This window comes from Astatotilapia calliptera, chromosome 23 (assembly GCF_964374335.1).
Source record: "Astatotilapia calliptera chromosome 23, fAstCal68.1, whole genome shotgun sequence".
NCBI classification, from domain to species: domain Eukaryota; kingdom Metazoa; phylum Chordata; class Actinopteri; order Cichliformes; family Cichlidae; genus Astatotilapia; species Astatotilapia calliptera.
Window position 1 is genome coordinate 40,432,664 of NC_137443.1, and position 22,503 is coordinate 40,455,166.

A 22,503-nucleotide genomic window follows, 5' to 3' on the forward strand; every position below is an offset into this window, starting at 1 on the left:
CCATTGCTTCCACTCTCTTCTTTATCTCTCTTGTGCAGTGTCTGTTGCTTTGGACGATACAATATTCAATGTAGACATTATAATCTATGGAATGAACAGTATGTTAAAAATTGTGTATAATTATTTTGTATTTTTTGAGTAGTGAGAAGTTTTAGGCACATGTGTGTTTTAATTTTTATCCCGATCTTTCATATTTTCTCCACAGAACAGAAAAAATACAGTGTGTCAAAAATATACAACATTTGTAGTGTTCTTTGTATCTTTGTATATTCTGAACACTTATTTAAAATATAATTTTTTTTAATGTGACGTGGGTCTTCTGCACTGAATTATTCCGCCACTAGATGCCATTGTGTCCCTGTTGTTGGTGATATACGGGGTAGGACACTTGAGCAAATCCTGCAAAATCAGCTGGTAGAGTAAATGAATGGAAATATTTCATATGCATGTAGTCCCACACCAGGAGGTGCATCCTTCGAGGCCGACTCACAAAGACTAAAAAATAGACACATCTGCTAAAAGTGAGTAATACTTTGGACAACACAATAAAAATCTCAGTTCGCGCAGTCACCTTGGAATTTATTACTGGAATAATGTCAACAAACATAGTCCAGGGGACAGGGGTGTGTAGAGTTTAATCTGCTGCAAGATGAAGAAGGAAAAATGAGAGGAAGAGGAGGTAGCACTGAGACTTGGCTGGGTCCTGTTAATTGGCTTGGAGTGGGCGGAGCTGCTGGTTTGCAAACTTGCAGGTAGGACGTAACTTTCATCACAGGCATGGCCGATATCGTCAGCTTACAGCGTATTTTATTCTACAAGTGTCAGTATTGCTGTATATCGGCGAGTTTCCTTTCCGGACGCTCGGAGGCAGCTCATCTGTCGGTAGGACAAATTCAGTTATTCTGCGAAAGTTTGGCATCCCTTCTTCGAAAAAGTGCGCGGTCCTCAGATTTGATTCCTTGGATCCTCTTAGTCACCACCTTAGACTGACAATTCGGCTCACACTGAGTGACTCATTTATGCACTTGTGTGAGTAAAACATGAATAAAATGTAAGTAGGTAAAACGAAAAATATAAGTAATTGCAAAGTGCTGTGCAAAAGTCTTGAACCACTTCTCAATTGCTTCAGTTTTGTTTCCAATGAGCCAGAATTACTTTTTAAAAAGTGCTCTTGTTCAAGACTTTCTGATGGTCTTTCTAAGTTTTTCTTTGGACATTGGTTACTTTTTCACTCATTTTCAATCCAGTCCTTGTACCTGACCATTGTCAGAGGAATGTTTTTTTTTCTTGTAGTTTGTTTGTTAAGCCATGAATCATTCAAGCATAAAAAAACCCCACCTAACTTAAGGCGTGGACCAGTGTTTTGAGGAAACGGGAGAAGTGGAACACAAAAGAAGCAGAAAGGTATCTGAAAGTCATGTCCTTCAGGAATAGGAAGATATACAGCAAAGAACTGACACAGGACCTGACAGATGCATATGGTCCTTCAACACATCCATCTACTGTTCCCTGAAGCCAAATGTTGTCAGTGGAAGAATGGCTGTCAAAAAAAGGCTACGGTATGATAAATTACAAAAGAAGTGTCATGCATGCATGGGGGCCCAGCCCTGGAGCAGGGTGCCGCCGGTGCGTCGAGCCACCTGGGGGGCTCTTCAACTGGTGGGGGAGATTGTCACATCTTGCAGGAGCTTTCCTCTCCTCAGGAGCTCCCTCTGCAGGAGGGGGAGATACAGGAGAGGTGGAGGAAGATCTCAGCCTGGGTGTTTATTGTCTTATGTAGTCTGGAAGATGAGTGGATGGTGGGGTGGGTGCAGTTTTCTCTGTGGTGGGGTTGGGTGGACTGTCCCGGGCACTGTGGGGCCGGGCGGCGCTGCTGCACTGGGCCCGGTCTGGATGGGCCTGGGCCCCCTTTCCCTGGCGGGTCGCGGAGTATGGGGGTGCCTACTGGGGTCAGCGGGGGAGCTGGCCCCAGGGAGGGGTCACTTGCCCCTCCCTTCCTTCCCTCCCCATCTCCAGCTGCCTCCCTCTTCCCGCTCCACCACAACCACCCACACATGCAGGGCCTTGGAGTAGGGGTATGTCACCAGGGTGCAGAGGAGGCTACCCCCCCCTCTGTCCCCTTCTGGCTGCCTCTGCCTCAATTTTATCCCACAACTTAGACATTCACATTACTCACACTCTCATTACACATACATATAGGATCTTGGGGGTGGGCACGATACACGGAGTCCAAAGTACCATCAGGGTGTACACCCCACCCCTGGCATCGTTGCCCACCTCTCAATTTTAAATACACGTAGACATTGAGGGCTAGCAGGAGGGACCATGCGCTTACCTGCTGCTCTCTGGCAGGTAGCTCCAAGCCCTCCTGGGTTTTAAATGCACCTTAGAACACACATGCATCAACATTACAATGAGCGGGTGGAGGGAGGTTCGGAGTCTTCTCTCACCCCCGTTCTCTGCGACCTGCTGGAGCAGGGGGGCTAGGACTAGGAGGAGGAGTTGGCCGTCCGACTGCGGTATGGAGTGTGGAGCCTTCCTGCTGCTGCGGAGTCGGGGCGGTCTGCCTCCCCCCACCGCAGGGAAAAGGGAAACACCACCTGGGTCTGGGTGCAGTTCCCCCCTCCAGGGGCGGGGGCACCTAGACCCGGTTTGTAGAGTACGCTTGGGGAGTGTGATCGTGTGTACAACGTCTCTTTATGTCTGTCTCCACGTTGGTTGAGTGTGGAGTAAGTGCATATGAGAGCATGAGGGTGGGAATGGATGTTTGTATCTGTGTGTGCCTGTATGTCTGTGTCTATATGTCAGGTTGGGTGTCAGGCGCCACCTCTCTGGGGACATCTCAGGCCCTCCAAGGTTTGGAGGCCTATATCCCCCTACCACCACTTCCCCTGCCAGTGGCGGACCCCCTCAGACATCGGTGCGTTGGTGGTTCTTTGTGTCCGGGGATGGGCGTCCAGGTACACACCGGCTCACTCCTTGGCGGCCGCTTATCGGGGCCTGGAGCCTGGGGCTCGCTCGGGCCACTTCGGAGGTGGGGTGCCCCCGGCCTCTCGGCCTGGGGCTCGGTCACTCAGGCGCAGCTGGCTGCCGGCGGAGCTCACGGGCGCGTCACTGCAACTCCCCCTGGCTTCTGCTCCGCGGCTGCTGAGTGAGCCCTCATCTGGGACTCTCCTCAGCTCTTTCCGGGACAGTGGCGCAGCTGCCCCTCTGTTGGTCTTCCTTGGTCTCTTGTGTTCTGGGGGCCTCTGGATGTCTGGAGTTTTGATCTCCTCCACACCTGCTTCACGCCCTGGAGGACGGGGCTGTGGCCCCCCCACACCCTCTAGCAGATTATTACATGAAGGAACCTTTTAAAAAAACAAAAAACAAGCGCGTCCATGCTCACAGGTGTACACACGGGTGATCACACCCACAAACTACACCCTTTTTGGCTCCTACCTCAAAGCACACTGTGTTCTGTTGATCTTATGTGCTGCACAATAATGTTTAACATTTAGTATTTACTGTCATATTCCCATATATCATTGTGATGTTGTTTATTCTATTACTCTTGTTCTCTTCTGCTTGCTTTCTTTTTTCTTTCTCAGCAGGTGATCCAGGTGATCGATATATGCATTTTTTTTTCTCTGCCCGTTCTGTTGGTTTTTGTCTTTTGCCCTTCTCCCCCGTCCCTCTTCTCAGCTGTTTCTCTTTCCCTCTTTCTTTCTCCCCTTCTTTCCCCCAGTCAAGTCTGTCCCGTATTCAGTAAGTGAAAATAAAATAAACAATAAAAAAAAAAAAAAAAGTGTCATGAAAATCAGGGGCAACAGGTCATATGGAGTGTTGAATCCAAACGTGGTTCAAATCAGATTGTAGATTGCATCTACAGCCATCTGTAAAACACGGTGGAGGCTGTATCATGTCTGGGGTTTAGTTTCATCCAGTGATGTTGGGGACCTTGTCAAAACTGAGAGATCCTCAACATCACAAAACACAGAGAAGTACTACCAGTAAGTAATGTCAGATTTTGATCCACCATGCTATATCAGCTGTTGTCTGACTGACAACAGCTTCATTTTTCTGCATCGACTGCCAGTGCAGTAAAAGCATTTCTGGATAGAAAAACACAAAATGAACTCCCCATAGGCCGGACCTCATCATTATTGAAGCAGTGTGGGATAATCTTGACAGAGAACACAATAAAAGGCAGAAACATCCAAAGAAGAGCTTTGAATGTTCTCCAAGAAGCCTGGAGAACGATTCCTGAGTACTTAAAGAAATGATTAGAAAGCTTGCCTATTTTTCTTGAAAAATATTTGGAGAACCCTAAAAAGAATTAATTTTGGGACTCCATTCATGTGTGTTCTGATCTGATTTATTTCGCTATTATCTCCTACCTTTTTTTTCTTTGCATTCAGGTGTACAGTTTGTTAAACCCTGGCAAAGTCCAGTCTGCCTGGCTTCCCTCCTTTTGGTCTGAAGACCAATATTAACCATGGCGGGAAAGTGAAATTGAAAGTGTGTTTTCTTGGCAAAACACATGAGCTTAAAACTGCCGATGCCTTTATTTCCACAAGCTCTGGACATCCCCACCCCTCACACCCCACCCCAGGTCATGTCTGTGAACCTGGTTGTTAAAAGTGTCACATTGTATTGCATGTGGAACTCGCCTTGTCTTTATTTAGCTTGGCTTATTACCACGTCACAAGATCTCAGTCCATATGACTAAGAGCATGCTGTTCTATTGTCAAAGCAATGAAAGGAGCCTCTGTCAGGGGGGACTGGTAATTGGAGAGGGAATTGACCAAATTTGCTTTGATTGTTCTACTAGAAGTCATCAGAGCTGTGCGTGTGTGTGGTGAAGAGAGGAGTCTGTGTTGCTGTAATATAGATCTCACCTGCCAGAAAACAGCCTGAAATTCTGACATTGACACTGTTTGATCTCACTTGATATCATAACTGAAACTAACCACTTCAGCTGAAGCAATATTTGCTTATAAAGTGCTGACTTGTGCTTTTAACTTGAATCGGTCAGCAGATCCTGACATGGATCACTGGATGTGTTGGTTTAAGGAAGACAGTTGTTAGGCTGGGCTTCCCACACAATCATGTGATCAGTTTTAGACAATAACAACAGCATGCCGTGCCGAAAAGCCCCCGAAATCGAGTCTGTCATAAATAAACCGGGCGACCTAAGTTGAACACAAAATGCAAAAATAAACTGCTCACTGTACAGCACAGCTTAATGACTAGATAAAATTAGCAGTGGTAATGTCATTAACACCACTGAAGGCAGAAGTGTGTGTTTGCTACACAGAGGGATGGATGGTTTAAAATTGTGTTACGCAATTTCAAAACTGCCTTGTGGCCTGGGTGTCTCTTCCTTCCTCCCCCTCCCTCTCTGCTGACCAAATTAAATGGATAGTGCATCAGCCGGTTTCTGTTCTCACCATTTCTCCTTCGTTGTTTCACTTAAACTGCTGCCGAAGTATGCTCACGGTTTATTATTGTTGCTGTTTTCCTTTTTAAAAATAATTTTTATTCAAGCTGCAGATCTACTTGTTCTTTTCTTTTTGGTAACATTCAGCATCTGTGCCCTTTTTTAGGAGCAGTCACGTACATGTGAGGAGGACAGTCTGCTGAGGTTTGGGTGTCCAGGATAAGGATGGGGCAGGGGACGTCTGTTCCAGAAGACGTAGAGCAAGCCGTGGAGGTGCTGTCGACGATCAGCGGTAAGGAGAGCCTTGCGTTATTGGACGCTCCATCGCACCACATTACTGCTTATCACATCTCACGTCATCTCATCTGTGGTTCTGTTGAAAGCAAAACGTACATTAACACATCTTTATAGTCTTCTCCAGGTATCCAAGTTAGCTTTTTCAGTCCTTTACATATGATATTTTGTACAGAAGTCAATCTGTGCTTATTTATATTGTTCACAAATATGCACGTAGTGCTTGAAGCCAGTTGCTTGAGAGGTTAGTCGCAGCATTTATGAATTCTAAACAGCAGGTGTTGGAGTTAGTCAGCTGGGGCCAGTTTCACAAAAGCAATTTGCCAGCATCTGCAATTGATGCCAGTGTCCTGTCTCACAAATCATTGTCATTCGCAAATTACAGATACCGAGTTCACATGTTCACACAGTTGAGCATTTCACTGGAGCAGTCAAATTGCTAATTATTTATTAATACAAATCGCAGCTTATGTGTGAAGCAAATCTCGTGGTTTATTAAAAAAAAATGATTTATGAGCTTCTAGAAAAAGTAGGAGAACTGCAATTCTGCCCAGATATACTATATTTAATGAGTTTACACCCAATCACAGAGCAGACAGTTTGGCAGGATTTGCAGCAGATGAGCAGAAATACTAGAATCTATTGACATAATTTGCTCATATGATATTTTAAGACAAGATAACTGCGAAGAAGACTTTATTTAGTATGCCTAATGCAAGATTTTGTTTTGGTGAAAGGAGCTCTGTTTTTGAATACTTGTGCTCACGATTCACAGTGCAAAGTGATATTCATTTATCACGTACACTGGGTGTTGGTGCAGTGCCTCAGTTCATCTATAGACAAATGAGGTGTGAATGACAAAAACAAAGCAAAAAGAACAACAAAAAATACTATACTAGGAGACATCAGTTTCCGTGCCACCATAGTGTAGTTAATGGTCTCAGCATTGCTCCTCTTATAAAGATCGTCTAGCTTTGCTACTGGTTATTAACCCTGTAATGCCAGATGTATCATCTTTGATACATAGTTTGTTTAGACCTCTACATCAGCAGTGTGATGAGATTTATTCATCGCTTTTTTTAGTCCTAACTGACCTACATGTTTATGTTATGTTTTAATTTATTAAGATCAACTGTGAGAACAAATTGCACAGAAATGCTGGATGTAGCACAAATGATACAAATTCAAACTCATATATGCAGTTAGATTTTATTTGTGATCAGACTATTCAATAAACACTCTGGTTTCACAAGAAAAATAAATAAATCATATATTTTTGGCAAATATTTCACAGTTCAGGCTTTACAGGGTTACGTCCTCTGAGTTTACCCAGTTGGACTAAACTACCTGAGCTAGATACACCAATTTATTTTAGTTTACACAATTGTAATATGAGTTGAATAGGCAAATTTAAAATAATTACTTCACTAGCTTTTTAAATTTTATATTTATTTTAATTTCAATTTTTCTTTTACATTTATTTAAATAATTTTTTTCAATTTAAATTGTCATCTTCAAATGACTTCAGCTATCGACTTGGTAATGGTCTTTAATACAAGCCCTGTACCTCGTGCTGGACATAATGTTGTCTAATGTGTTGAGCCTGCAGCCTTTCTTTGCACATTTAACTCTGCTTTTGCTTTAGCTTAAATGGTGCGCTCCTCTTATTTGGAAACGTAACAGTTACACAATAAGGACATGAAAGATTGTAACATTGCTAAATATTACACCAAGTAATTGTCCCAAAGTTTCCAGGAGCACTTAAGTCGGACAATGGGCTTTACCAGGAATAAGGCGGGATAATTCAGTTTGTTGTCAGTGTGATTACGTCTGCAGACGGTTTCAGTTGGAGGGAATAGGTTTTTGATCTTTTGAATTGCTACTTGATTCATTAATAAATCTAATTGTGCAGAATGCCACATAATGAAAAGTGCATGACCACCTTTTGCTTGCGTGCTTTGTACTTTTTAAATTGGGAAATGCTTGTGCGATTGTGTGATGATGATTTAAGTGAAATAAAGGTAATGCGATACTCTAAAGGTGGTGGAGATCTTTGCAGATGGCACCAGTGTAATTTTAGTTTCCTTCCCTATCACCGGTACCACAGTGCCACAGTCAGAAGCTCCCATTGTCTGAGCTGCATGCTTATTAGAGCTTTTTGACTCCTCATGATCTATAAATGAATAATAACTTTTAAAAAAGCAGTTGAGGAATTTGGTTAAGAAAATGAAACTATGTGAGAGTTAAGTCCTTGTGTTGGATAGAAGTGGTGAAAAACACTGTGGTATGCTCATAAACCACGTGCTGCTACTTGCACGTAAATGTGCAGTAAATAAATAGTTTGAGTTTACTTTTATCTCCAAACGGCCAACCCAGAGTCAGTCTCAGCCTGTGATATATGACACCCGTGCACGTATTGCCGAGCCAGTTGCAATTAGCTGGAGAGGGATTTATGTCTTAGCTCACCCTCCACCCCTCTTTTCCTGCGATAAACGCAGCCCAGACATGGAGTGAGATAAATAATCACACACTCTGCAGTCTAATCGAGGAGAGGAAGAGGAAGGCAGCTTAAAAGACGCCTCACGAAAAAAAAGAAAAAGAAAGGAAGCTCACAGAGATGGTACGAACTGCTCTCTGAAGGAAAGATGTCTCTATTTGAGATGGTTCAGGAGAGCCAAGAGGTGTTCAATAAACTGCTCCACAGTCTGTCTGTATCCATCAGCGTGTTGACCCGACAAACACACCACAGTCTGAGCCATCAGCCGACCTGGAGGAGAGGTTAGTGTTAGAGTGTGTGTGCTGATTTAAAGTGTGTATTTGATTCTCCTTTTATTAATTGGAGTTTTCTCACTCTCACGCTAACTGGACGTGCTGTGTATGTATGATGTTCAGTGGTTCAGTCTCTGCTACTTAAATCAGTGCGACAGGATGATAGGACAGGATTTCCTACCGCTAACGGGGAGATTCCCTCTTCTGTTTTTCCCTCCTTATTCAAGCATAATAAAAGAACCTGCCTGTTTAGTTTCCTGCTGAGGTTACAGTAAGTCCACAGTTGTCTGAGGGACTCGAAATTTGACCAAATGAGCTACAAAGGGAAACAAACATGACACGCTTTACAAATGATGCATGGTGTAGCTCGGTCCATAACTTTTTCTGTGCTGTTTACAATAAGTCATGGTTATTGGGAACCTGGTTTAATTTAAATATCAATTTATCCCAGAAAAAAAAAAATTGGTTTTGCTGTAGTTAGAGGCTAAAAGTTAAATGACTTGACACCAGGTTTCTTCTTGTTAAAAGGGAGTTTTTCCTTTCTACTTGCTTACAAGGGATCGACTGATTGTTGGGGTTTCTTTCTATTTTTGTAGGGTCTTTATAGTCTAAAGCTTATTGAGGTAACTGTAGCTATGATTTGGTGCTGTTTAAGTAAAATGTAATCAATGCTACAGAAAATATATGAATATCTGACTGGAAAGTCCTCATTTAACATATGTAGTTGAAATTGTAAATTTGTTCTGCAGATATAATTCTTGATAAATTGCTAAAATCTCCTCTTTTTTTCTTGTGACCATGACACTGTGACTTTATCTCTGCTGGGTTTGCATTCAGCATTTGTTGTATATTTTCTCAATGCATTATACCAAAAAACTTTTCTTTTTTTAAAAAAAAAAACAACCCCATCACTATCTCAGTCAGATACACCCTCATCTGTCTGTCAGTAAAACAGTAAACCAAAGCGCTAGTCACTTAGTTTTCTTTTAACCCTGGCAGACCAGCTGCCACTTTAATGTGTGCTCTTGAACGCAACGCTCTTTGGTGTTTTGACCTTGGTAACTGATTAGCTGATAAGGCTGTGAGTCGCTAATCGACCTTAGGTCGTAACACACCGACGGTAGAAATGTGTGTAGTTTAAAAGGAGAAGCCAAAGTCAAGGGAACAGAGTAGAGCTGCTACATTCATCATGGCTACTAGTCTTTGCTGTGGCCGCCAAACAGTGGAAAGAAAAAGGAATCATAAGTCCACACAGACAGGTGAGTGCTGCCTGAGTGGGAAAAATTAGCTTCTTTAAAGTTTGGAACATTTTCTTGGGTCACAACTTGGTTAAGAGGTCATTTCAGGGTCACAGTTAAGGAAAAACCAGACTAGAAACAGTAATGTTTCTCAGAGAATTAGTTTTGTTGTCATGCAGATTAATTTAGAGGTTTATCTTTTAACCCCTTCACTCTTCATGTGTTATGAAGATGTGCGACTTGGAAATGCTGTGGATCCATTTCTGCTGTAGGGATACTGGGAGTTAGTCTCTGCCTCAGAGTTTATAGTGCAGGCCAAAGTAGCATATTCTTTGATAATAATCCATGTGGTAAAATCCAAGCTGAACAATGCTGACGACATGAAAATGAGTGTTTGTGAAGTTGTGATAATGCAGTTTTTAACACACATGATGCACTCGAGTGAATCAAGTCGCTTCTGTGCTGAAGGAACCAGGCTGACCAATCAAGCTCTGGCTGGACTGTGACGGTGACTTCTATTTAAATTTTGTTTAGCATTCATGAGGTTGTGTTTTTTCTCTTAGTTTTTAGTCTCAGTTTTATCCCAAAGAGTGTGAATCTGTAGATTTGTCATGTTGACTTTTTCTAACACTGAACGATGAGAGAAAATTGTCAGAATAGTTTTTTATTCTCTGTACTCAGATATTCAATCATGAATGTTTCAACCTTGATTCTTTTGTTTTTCAGCCGTCCTGTTGTAAATTTGTTCGGGATCACTGTCCTGTTGCATCATCCAGTTAGAGCCAAACTTTAGGTGTTGGATAGATGGCCCCTAAAATATTTTGGTATGTAGAGGAGTGCTTCTCGACTCAGTGACTGCAAAACAAGCCCATATCATAACCCACCACCGTGCTCGACAGCCGGTATGATGTCTTTGAGCTAAAATGTCATTTGGTTTTCACCAACATGACGCTGTGCATTACGGTGAAACATTTCTACTTTCATCTCATCAGTCCAAAGGACATTGTTCCAGAAATCTTGTGGTTTGTTCAGATGTAACTTTGCAAACCTAAAACGTGCTGCCACATTTTAGAAAGAAGAGATTTTCTCCTGGAAATTCTTCCAAACAAGCCATACTTCAGTCTTATATTTTGATTTTTACCGCCACGACCTTTAACATTTAAGATATTGACTGAGGCCTGTGAAGTCTGTAGCTCTTGGGTTTGTTTGTTTTTTTGCAGTTTTTCTGAGCATTGCACGGTCTGGCCTTTGGGGTGAATTTGCCAGGACATCCACTCCTGGGAAGACTCACCCACTTTTTTCCAATTGTGATTAATCTTTCTAACTGCAGACTTCACATTGTTTGGAAATGGCGTTTTAACTCTATCCAGACTGATGGGCAGCAACAGTTGCTTCTTTAAGATTATTGCTGATGTCTTTCCTCCTTAGTGTTGTGTTAACAAACACCTGAAAGCTTCAGACCAGCAGAAGTCCAAAGCTTGCTTTTAATCAGTGAATCAAGTGTATTTGTCTAGCAGCACTTGGCTAATACTTGCCCTCTATTCCTATGAAAGCAGTAAATGTGTATTTAAGTTTCACACAGTGAAATGGCCTGTATTTGCATTTCAACACAGTGCAATATGTCATGCTGTTTTTCATCTGAGGTTGTATTTACCTAATTTTAAGCCCTTTTATGGATCTGATTATATTCATTATTTCCACATAATTAAACCATAGAAATTAAAGAGGGTGCGCTTTCTTTTTACCACGACTGTTTGTACAGAGACTTTCTCAGTAGAAGGGAGGGGCGGAGGAAACAAGACCAGTGTAATCACTCAAGAAATGTTGACCGGTGTGCATATGAAAGAAATAGGGAGGGTCTAGAAATACAGCAGAGGATTAGGGAAGTGATATTCTGCTCTGTACCTGTGGAGATGAAGACGTTAAGCGAGGAAGAGGAGAATGGACAGAGAGTCAGGATGAAAGAATGCGCAGGCGAGAGGTTTGTTTGTATTTCGCTGGAGGAGATGGAGAGCTACTACAGATACAGCCGCTGCTGTCAACGGCTGCACAGTGAGTTTCGCAGAGGTGTTTCTGTAAGATTTAAGGTGTTCTGCTTCATGTCACTGAGCTCATCTAAGACAGGAACCTGGAGTTGTAATGTCACAGATGACAACTTTGAGCTACAGTTGGATTTTGAAGTCTATTTTGGACATCAGAAATTCACTTACTGCAGCACACAGGTATAGGCCATTGCTTTTGCAGTGCAGGTAAATTGCAAGAAATGTAAAATAAGAAGCAACAGAAATGTGCCCCCTTTTTTTTTTTGCAAATGATGCATTTTCTCTTAAATGCTAAATCGTCTCTTATGGAACAAGTTCCTGCCATTTTTAATGCCTTACGTTAGCATTAAATAGCCTAACCAGCCATCAGGGTTTAGAATGGCTTTTGTAAAGGTTTCAAGGATTTCTTAAAATATTCACAAGAGCACGATGTTTAGTTTCTGCAGTGCTCTCAGGCTGCTCTGGAGAAAATCGGAACACATGACAAAATGAGACTAACCTTGCGCTCACAAAGTTAGTGGGTTCATTATAGGTTGACTTGGCTAAATCTTGGCTTCCCCCTCTTCACAATTTATTTTATAATAATAATAATGATAGAAGATTTTCTCTGCAGTCTTGATGGTCAAGCTTATAATTCACCCATAGCTGACCAGTTCATCTTTAGTCATTCGTCATACTTATAATCTGAAGATTGTTTTTATGGAAACTGTGTGAAGAAGGGGAATGAAGATGCACAAGAAAACATGGCAACACTGTCAAATGGCTCTTGAGACTCCTTGTTAGAGGAAGTACATGTGGCAGAAAGCATTACGGTATCTGCTAGATCCTTATTTACACAAGGTGGTTCAGTAAGTTGGCATCAGTACTCGAAAGTCTACGAGGTTGACAGAGAAAGGAGAGGTGTGTCTGTGTGTGTGTCTCCATCCAGCATGTATGCATGTGGGAAGCGTGCAGCTTTTGATATTTTTTTGTGTGTGTCTGTGTGTGTTTTAGATCTTTGCCTTTCAGTGATATTTCAAGTCTATTTTGGGCCATTTTGATATGTATATTTTTAGTACAAGCTATTCTCGAAATACTTTATCACAAAGCTAGTGCTGTGTTTTGTTTTTTTCCTTCTTGATCCTGTTCTCCACCTTATTGTAGCTTTATCAAGTCATATTTCTATCCCCTGTCAAGATGGAGTCTTGTGGCCATTCGTCCAATGTCAGGATTGCTAAAGTTCTCTAAGATACAAAATCACAGCAGATATTCAAAGGTAGTAAGTGCTTGAAACGCATTTGCCACAATTGATAATCAGCTGTTTTCTTTATTACTTTATGTGGAAATTTCTTGAATCATTTCTTGTAATTTCTTGAATCCTCATGACAGAGATCAGTCTTCCCCTTAAGTACCAAGCCTTCCTCTTTCATGGGTAGTCTCATGATTGTGCAGCCCATTTCCCATTCCCCCCCCCCCAAATAACTGATAAACAACTGAGATCATCTGTCATCATCGGGTGCTGTTTTTGTTTCGATTCATACTCCTTCAAGTTCTCATTTGTAATAACATTTCTTACATTTTTCCTAAGTTTTTAAAGAGACTCCAGGTGGCATATTTCTGGACTACAAATAATCCAAACTTAAAAAAATTACAGTCTTTAAATATGATTGGCCAGAAGCTGATTTTGTAGTTTGAAAAACCACAAATAAAATCTCATTTAACCATTCAGTTCAGTTCAGTTTAATCCAGTTTAATTTATATAGTATTAAATCACAGCATTAGTCACTTCACTTTATATTGTAACATAAAGAACCCATAATAATAGAGACAGACCTCAACAATCAGACGACCTCTTATGAGCAAGCACTTGGCGACAGTGGGAAGGAAAAACTCCCTTTTAACAGGAAGAAACTTCCAGCAGAAGAGGGGAGGCCGTGTGCTGCGACCGGTTGGGGGCAAGGGGAGAGAGACAGGACAAAAGACACTGTAAAAGTGAGCCAGAGATTGATAATGAAAAGAAGTGAGTAAAGAAGAAACACTCTGTGCATCATGGGAATCCCCTAACAGCCGAGGCCTATTGCAGAGTAACTAAGGGAGGGTTCAGGTTCACCTGATCAGCCCTAACCATAAGCTTTGTCAAGTTTTAAGCCTAATCTTAAAAGTAGAGAGGGTGTCTGTCTCTTGAAAGTGGGAGCTGGTTCCACAGAAGAGGGGCCTGAAAGCTGAAGGCTTTGCCTCCCATTTTACTTTTAAATACTCTGGGAACAACAGGTAAACCAGCAGTGCGAGAGCGAAGAGCACTAATGGGGTGATGTGGTACTATGAGCTCTTCAAGATAAGATGGAGCCTGACAATTCAAGACCATGTATGTAAGGAGAAGGATTTTTAATTAGATTCTTCATTTAACAGGAAGCCATATGAAAATAATTTAATATGAGAGAAATGTAGCCCCTGTCAGTGCATTGAACCAAACAGTCCAGTTGGAAAAGGTAAAAACTTCCTGTTATGCGGCAATACTGAGGTATAATGGGAACGATGTGAGTCTTCAGTTATTGAAGTCTTCAAAGCAATAAAAGATAGCAGCAGTTTAAATGCGGTCTGTTTGATCAGCTGTAATGTTTTATTGATGTCTGAGTAAAATATTTTAAACTTGTTACGTAGAGAACGTAGTTGGCTTGCTTCACTCAATCACTGGTTGTAATGCTGATCTGCAGACATCTCAGAGATGATGATAAACAATGCATCTGGAGCTCTAAAACAGTGGGATGATACCATGTTTATGTCCTCTGTGATAGGCTGACTGATATATCAGTTGGATGCCATAAAATACAGTCATATGAACAGTTAATTGATTTAATGAACCTGGCAGCAATACGGCATAAACGATCTAATATATATAAACAGTGTAATGAGATAAGATGAGCCCCTCTTGATCGAAAGAGTGGAAATCCAGGTGTTGCAGTGACTGGCCCACGTAGGCGGTTATGCTACACTTAACGGAAAAAAGTAGCTTTAGCTTGCTGATGTTATTACTTTGTTCATAAACAAAAAAAAATGTTGTGATGACTTTTAGGGGAATTTTAAATCTGCGTAACGTTTTCTGTGGAGCTAGTTTCACATTGCTTTATCTAGAACTGCTCGAGTGATATTGAAATTTGCTTGAAAACGTGATGGTATGGCCTGCACTGCCATTGAAAGGCCTTAGAAAGAATAGCTTCAGAGATAGGGGCTGAACTGTAACACAGATTCCCAATTATGGGGTGTACTCAGGGCCAGGTAACTACATAAATTAGATGAATGGCTTTGAAAATATTAGAGCTTGAAAATGGAGGGAAAAGTGTATTTTCATTGTGATATTCAAAAAAATGGCATCCTCTAACAACTTTCAGTTTGACTTTTCTAGAAAGATTTAGTGTCTGATACAGCCTAAATGAAGCTGTAATGAATTAGTTTTGCCTTAAATATTTAGATCACGTCAGCCTTTATCAGTGATATGCGCAGCTGTTTTTAACAAAGTTCCTTAAATCTTTTGATTCTCGCTGATGAATACTGATCATCACAGAACTCACAGGTCAAACTAAGGGCTTGATATGCGTGCATTTGTTTCCTGTAGAGAAATGCACTCGTAGCATGGTGATAAATTTTGCTTTGTGCAGGGATAAGTGCGACATCTATCACCATCTACAGATAAAATTGATCCTTTTGGCCTTCAGCCTTTAACCGAGCCACACGGCCTGCTTTCTGTCAAGTTTCGGTTGATGTTGAGTAAATACTGTCCACCATATGGAGAAGAGGTGACAGAAAACAGCAATGTGGAAAGTGAAGGAAGGGAGAGGAGTCCAGTGGACATGTGAATGTCTTTGTTTTTCAAACTGAATTTGTTAGTTTTGTTTTCTGTGCTTTTACACTGCGGACGTTTATAATTCGGAGATCGCTTCTTAAATAAACAGCCCAGTATTTATCAAACTATAGAGATGTTCGCACCTTTTTATTTCCTTACTCTGCCTCCGCTGCTTTTTTGGGCCTATGAGTCATTTCACAATTGCCGTCTTCCTGTTTATGCTGTAGCCGGCCTATAGTGTTTGATCTCGAAGCGGAAGGATTCAATACTGTTCTCTTTGTAGGCACGGATGCTGGGGAGGAAAGTCTCAACAAAATAATCAAGCTGTAAGTTATTCTAGCTGTAGTCTGCACTGCTTCCCTAATGCACACACATACAGGTACAACTAGTCTTCCTCTGCAATGGTATGCACACACCGATGTCTGCTCTGCATCCCATGTGCACAGATGCACATTTCCACAATTCACATTCGACCCATTTTCTGCTTTATGGCCGCCATATTTTGCAGGCTGCTTTTCTTTCTAAGCCGTAATTTCAAAGAGGAAGTCCTGGAAATAACCTGATTTAAATTTGATTTGGCTGCTGCTTCTTTTTGATGATATGACATTTTCAAAAAGAGAAGCATGTGATGAAGTTCATCATGTGCTGATTTCAGAAGTTGGGAGTGTTTAGTCGATTGAGGTTATCAGCGGTTTTGGCAAGTTAATAAATTACATTACCAGGATCAAATACACAAAGACCAGCATTTTAAATAAAATGACCTGATTAGACGTCTAATATAATAATATTTTATTTATATCGATATTGATTAATAGATTGATAGAGCTGTGCATAGAAACACACCTTCTAGCACAGAACAGATGTGATACATATATGCAGTACTCACAGCTTTCCTGTAATTTCTTTAAGTAGTCTTAAGAAATAGTTCTGCAGGCTTCTTGAAGGACATTCAAAGCTCTTCTGTGGATGTTCCTGCCTTTTGTTCTGTTCTGTGTCAATATGATCTCACACGGCTTCAATAATGTTGAGGTCTGGACTCTGGGGAGGCCAATCCATGACTGATAGTGTTTCACTGTGTGTTTTTCTATCCAAGTTTGCTTTTACTGCATTGGCACTGAGTTTATGATCACTGTCGTGCTGGAAGATGTATTCCCACAGTAACAGCTGTTACAGGAGCCACCATTCACATATCAGTGAAAAAAACTGAAATGAAAAGTAATCAATATACATTTAGGAAATCTGAAGGCAGCTCACAATGATGGTGATAACTTTGCTGCGGACTTCGTGTAAATTGTAAATGTTAAGGGGTGGAGGTGTAAACTGATGACGAGTGGGTGAAACTGCATGCATGATAAAGTGGTAGAGACAGGAAGTGAGCTATTAAAAATCCTCTGCCTTTTCCTGTGCAACAGCCAACGTGCTCTATCTTCTAAATCTGACATGATGTAAATGTACACGTACGCCCACAGGGCTCCATCCTGACACAGCTTCCTTCATGTATGCCAGCTCTTGAAGGACCTTCGGCCATTATTACACGAACATGTTTTAAAAAAGGCTCCAGCCTTTCATTTATTGATAATCTCATCTCAGATGAGACTGAGATTCGTGTTTAATTTAATATTATTGTCAACCTTACAACAACCATCATTTATGTCTATTTTGTGGAACTTTCACCACTCTCTCTATGATTTCTACCTGCTAAAATATTTTAATATTCGGCCTAAAAAACTTGTATAATTATACGTCTGGCCTGGTGTAGTGGTTGCGTGCGCTAGGAAAGTGAACACATGGCGTCCCCATTCCATTCATATGACATTATGACACTTTTTATGTAACATGAAAATTTTTTACTGGTATAATCACCAACAATCAGATGTGGCACAGCCCTAGTGTGGACTTTAGCCTTTGTAACTTTGCCACCTTTTACATGCACAGAAGACTTTATAATAGTCTAAAGCAGGAATGTTGAACTCATTCAGAAGGTTAACTACATATTTAAAATACCTGACATACCCTAATGTGAGAAATATAATTACAGTTTCAGCAGAAGGTCTCAGTCTTTCTATGTGATGGCAACAGCATGAACACATAAGTTAGTAAAATGAAAGAAAACTTTCTCCTGTCATTAGAAAACAGTACTCTTAATTCACAAAAGTTGTCCTTCTGTATATTTTAATTTCAGGCCAATTACAAAAAGAACAACTTTTCTGCCATTTAATCTATTACTTAATTACTTTAGTGTGGTATGAACGACTATTGTGGAGGTCTTTACCAGTAGGAAAAGCTCTAAAAAATGCAAAATCTATGCCCTCCTTCACATTTTCCAAAGCTAACCAGGGTCAGACTGGAGTCTTTGTCGGGCCGATTTTGGACCTCGAGCCTTATGTTTGACAGCCTTGCTCTAAAGGAAATTAGATAAATGTACAGTCACTTTCTGGCAGAGCAGCACATATTTCACTTTGAAAGAAGATACTGTTTTAAGGCGACTTAGGAGCATGTGTGTGTTCAGTTAATGAGTGTTTTTATCACAAATTTGAATTGATTAAATTTTTTTCTCAGATTTTTTTGTATATAGAAATGAAGAGTAACGTAGCAGTAGTAGTAAAATAAAGCATGTTGAAACCCACTAAATCTGAGACTGTTCAGCGGCAGCAAGGCTGCCTTTACGTGAATTAAACTCCCCAGAGTCAAAATTTTCAGTTTGTGTGTGAGAGTGAAGCAGGGGGTCCCCCTGCTGACCCCAGTGGCATTATGTGTGTCTTTTGTGCCTGTACGATGGTGCGAGAGAAGCGGAAGAAAACGGAGGCTTCCATTTCAAAGCGTGTTTGTTTTATTTGCTTACATTTGTGTACATACTCTGCTCTTGTTTTAAAGGAACCGGGTGCCAAAATCTCAAATTACATTTAAGCTAATTTATGTCTGTTTGGTTACACGAAGAGGCTGAATCAGGAAGACAGACAGACTCCTAAAAGCTGATTAGCATTGGCCAAGAGATCCTTTTTTTACAGTGAATTTAGATCATATTACATACTGCCTGATATTCAAGACAAATATTACTGAAGCTAAATTGTACATTTAGTACAATTAAAAAGTTATAGTATAGTAATTTGATAATGATAATAATAATAATGATGATAATAATAATAATAATAATAATAATAATAATAATAATAGACTTCCATGTTCTCTTCCATGTTCTCAGCCAGGGGGCGGGCTGGATGCTCCAGAAGCTCCGCCTCCTGGCTGGCACAGACAGAGAGGGTGTGTGTGAGTGTGTGTGTGTGGGGGCTGTGCTGAGCAGTGACAGCTCAGTCAGCGGCTGGAGCAGAATGGACTCCCGTAACTTCCACCGAGATGTTCTCTGACAGAATATGCGGCCGTGCGTGAGCGTGTTTTAACTCTGTGTGTGTGTGTTAGAGGCGGGGAGGTGGACACACACACATGCACTCCCTAAACAAACAATGGCATTGAACAGAGTGTCTCAACTCTGCCACGAAATCACCAGGCTATGGCTGCAGCTGAAGATGATGACAGGTAGAGTGTGTGTGTATAAATGTGTGTGATTGTCTGGTTTTGGGCAAAGTTAAGATTGTGGGAATTCTGCAGGTGTGTTTCTCTTTGTATGCATTTAGTTCTTGCTCTGTTGACTCAGTGCAGTTGTTACCTGTGCACTCTGGTATCAGAGGTAAACCTGGTGAGAAAGGAGAGTCCACTGTCCACTTAAGATCTTAGACAACAAAAAACAGACTAATGAGGGGTAATAACTGACTGAGTTAGCCAATCAGACTTGATCATCATCTAGTGAAGACTGTAGCAGCACTGAAACTGAGCCAAAGCACGTGCAAGATTGCTGAAAATATGTCTAGAGTAACCTGGTGTAGACCTAAAGTGTAGTAGATCCTATCCTCTGCACACAGAGGATTTCAACATGGTGCTGCTATGGTAAATGGCAACACATTGTCTTAAAAAATGTTGCTGTTTTTCCTGAAAAGGTCATATTGATAAAACTAATGCAGAGATCAGCAGGGAAGTGAACTTTCAGAAAACAAAGAATATTGTACTAAAGGCTGTTGTTGTGGTAGAATAGAAACCTTTTTGACACATAAACCCATCAAAGTTAAGGCTGTGTGAGAGATCACTCATGTCATGAGGAGCTCGGCTGGTGAGGGTAACCCAATTTATGAATGAAGGAGATGAGTGAGCATGGTCTGACATTGATTTTTGTCTCACTGCACAAAGATGCTCTTCCTGCTAAAGGCACTATGGTCCATCAGACGGTTACATAATCAAATCTGAAGTGGACAGTGCATTTTGTCCCGAGGTCCTGTTTGTGCGTTGAAGTGAGGTGTGTGTGTGTTTATACAAGGTCTGTTTACCCACAGTTACAGTACTCAGTGGGGCACGCTGACAGCATGTTAATCACTTTCGTCCCATTAACTAACACAGTGCGTTTCCTCTTGTCAGTTGGAAGCAGCGTTGGGACAAAACGCTTTTGAGACTTTGAATGTCAACATCTCCTCCCCCTTATTTCCACCCTCTGTGCGTGTTTGCGCGCACGTCATTTGACTCCATCTCATCTATTTGGCCTTTTTTTTTGTTTGTTTGCTCTGTTGTGGAAAAATGGAAAACTAAAAAAAAGCCGCAGAGTCTATATGAATCCATAGAGATTTTTGGTCGAGCCTTTCATGGCCCCTCAGGTGTGTGTGCAAAGTAGTGTTTGTTTTGTGAGCCTGTTTCGTGTTGCTGTGCAGAGAGTGAGCGTGTTTGATCTGCTAGCAGATGGGCTGAAGTTATCTCACGAGCTTAGCCCGTTCATGCACGGGCAAACACACCACAGAGGTATCAACCTTTCCTTTCTTACTTTTGCCAAGTCGAGATTAGAAATCGGCAAGTCGTGACTGTGTCCCCGCAAGGCCACTGATATACGTGTGTATGTCAGTGCCTTATGATCTGAGAAACAGGAAGCATTAACATCGAGTTAAAATCCAGTGTTTGCGCTGCTTTTTTATAAAGTTGATTTGTTTGATCCTAGAGTGGCACACACACACGCACAGCTAAATTAATCTTTCATGATCTCAGTGAGCAGGAGTTTGGGTTAATAATAAAATGCAACATATTAAGTGTATTGAATACAAGTGTCACATTTGTCAGGCTAATACAGTTTCAGTCAGCCTTAGGGACCTCTTGCTGTTTAATATTGCTTAGAAGATGCACCCCGAAATCCCAAAAAGTGTGTGTGTGTGTGCGCGCGCGTGTGTGGTCTCATTTTAATGTGACTTTTTGGTGAATTGACAGGCTTCTGTGTGTCTTTGAATGCAACTTTCTATCTAAGCTTGCAAGCATTAGCTCATAACTTAGCACTCATTTCCATATCATTCAAATATGATCGCTTCTGACTCCAATAAAACGCCACGGTGACGGCCCGAATGCCAGACTTCAGCCTTCAACCGTAAAATAGAAGTCCATTAACAAACTGTTGATGTTCTTGTGGCTGTGACAATCTGTTTTATACAGTCTCTGACTTTTTGGTAAACATTTCCCAGTCATGTAAAAAAAAAACCTGCAACTTTGCATTTGTTATAGTTATGTTACAAGTGCTAGAAGGTACAGGTAGATAATGCATTTTAATGCGATAACAAACAAAAAAAACTGACACAAAGGCTCAGTCTGGATCCTGGACTTCCCGTGCTGTTTTAGTAGAGCCATTACTGCCTGGCAAATGGCCATCTCTTTTACATACTACACTGCAGAGCTTGTAGCCTCTTCTGACACTGCTGAAAAATACATTCTGTCATACATGTAGTGCAAACTCAAACTGTCCTGGGTCAGGAAGAAGCAGAACTAAATTTCTGCCTCTTCAGCAGGCTCTACTAAGCTTTAAAAAGCATTCTAACTTCCTCTGAAGTATCGCTGACCTTTTAATCGTGACCCACTCGGCTTCAGATCAGATTTCTTTGCTAGCCAATATCACGGCACTGGATTACTCTTCAAAGTTGACTTTCCTCTGCGAATATCAGAGTTGAAGGGCTTTCGTCAAAAGTGGAGCATTAGACACCTATAATCACATGTAAATTATACTAAAGCATTCTGCAGAGTCATACAACCTTGACTACATGGAGAAACTACACCAGAGAGGGAAAAATATCTGGAATCTGTGATGACTTAATGATGCTAAATCCATCTTGAAGTGAATCTGGCCCAGTGTTAGTGACTTTTAAGACTATTCTAAGAAATAAGGCTTACTTCCAGGGCATGATGTCAATATATTAAAAAAAAAAAGTGGTGGTGTTAGCTTTTCTCTGCAACTGGAGGGTCCTTTTCAGGCAAGTAAAAACACAGGGCTATTGGATTCCTTCCTTACTGGCTGCCTCCTTCTTTTTCTCTCCTAGTATGTAATTTCCCCCCCTTTTTTTCTTCCTCCCCACTGTCTTTCACTTCTCATGTTCTTTGTTCTGTGTAGTGTAATGACTGGTAGCTATAGCCAGAGGCAACTAAAAAAGGGCTGCTGTTATATCTGCTGGTTTTGCACTCAGCTTGTGCTATTACTGTATGTTTTCTTTTTTCCTCTCTAGTGGTGGGGAGAGGGGGAGAGGAAGGGAGGAGGACCTGGATTTTAAACCCACAAAATTGCGAGTACATGCTTTGTAGTTTAGTGAGGTGCACCACAGATTTACCGACGGCTCCCAGCCCGTTTGGGAGTTTCTAGATTCTGAAATTCCCACGACGGAGCTCAAGTCTGTAGCCAAGATCAGGTAATGTTTGTCACCTGGTGGGGTTCAGGAGGGTCACATCAATTACTGAGCCACCTAGATGGCTCAATTATTCACAAATTACCTTATGGAATGGCGGGTCTGGTTCATGCTGACGCACTCAGACATTCGAGTCATTTCACACTGTTGCACTTGCTGCAAAAACAAA

The 22,503-nt window shown here is 41.3% G+C and overlaps 1 protein-coding gene across 2 annotated transcripts in view; it reads left to right on the forward strand.

Moving 5' to 3' along the window:
- Positions 1 to 7,925: 7,925 nt before the first annotated feature.
- Positions 7,926 to 22,503, forward strand: part of mcf2la (mcf.2 cell line derived transforming sequence-like a) — a 46,763-nt gene continuing 32,185 nt past the window's right edge. Inside the window, exon 1 of one of the 2 annotated variants that reach the window (XM_026157927.2) lies at positions 7,926 to 8,494. In XM_026157927.2, coding sequence (XP_026013712.2) covers positions 8,362 to 8,494 — 133 coding nt within the window. In that variant the 5' untranslated portion in view covers positions 7,926 to 8,361. Of the gene's footprint in view, positions 8,495 to 18,887; positions 19,120 to 22,503 lie in introns of those variants that run through there. The other variant, XM_026157929.2, reaches the window with a different exon arrangement.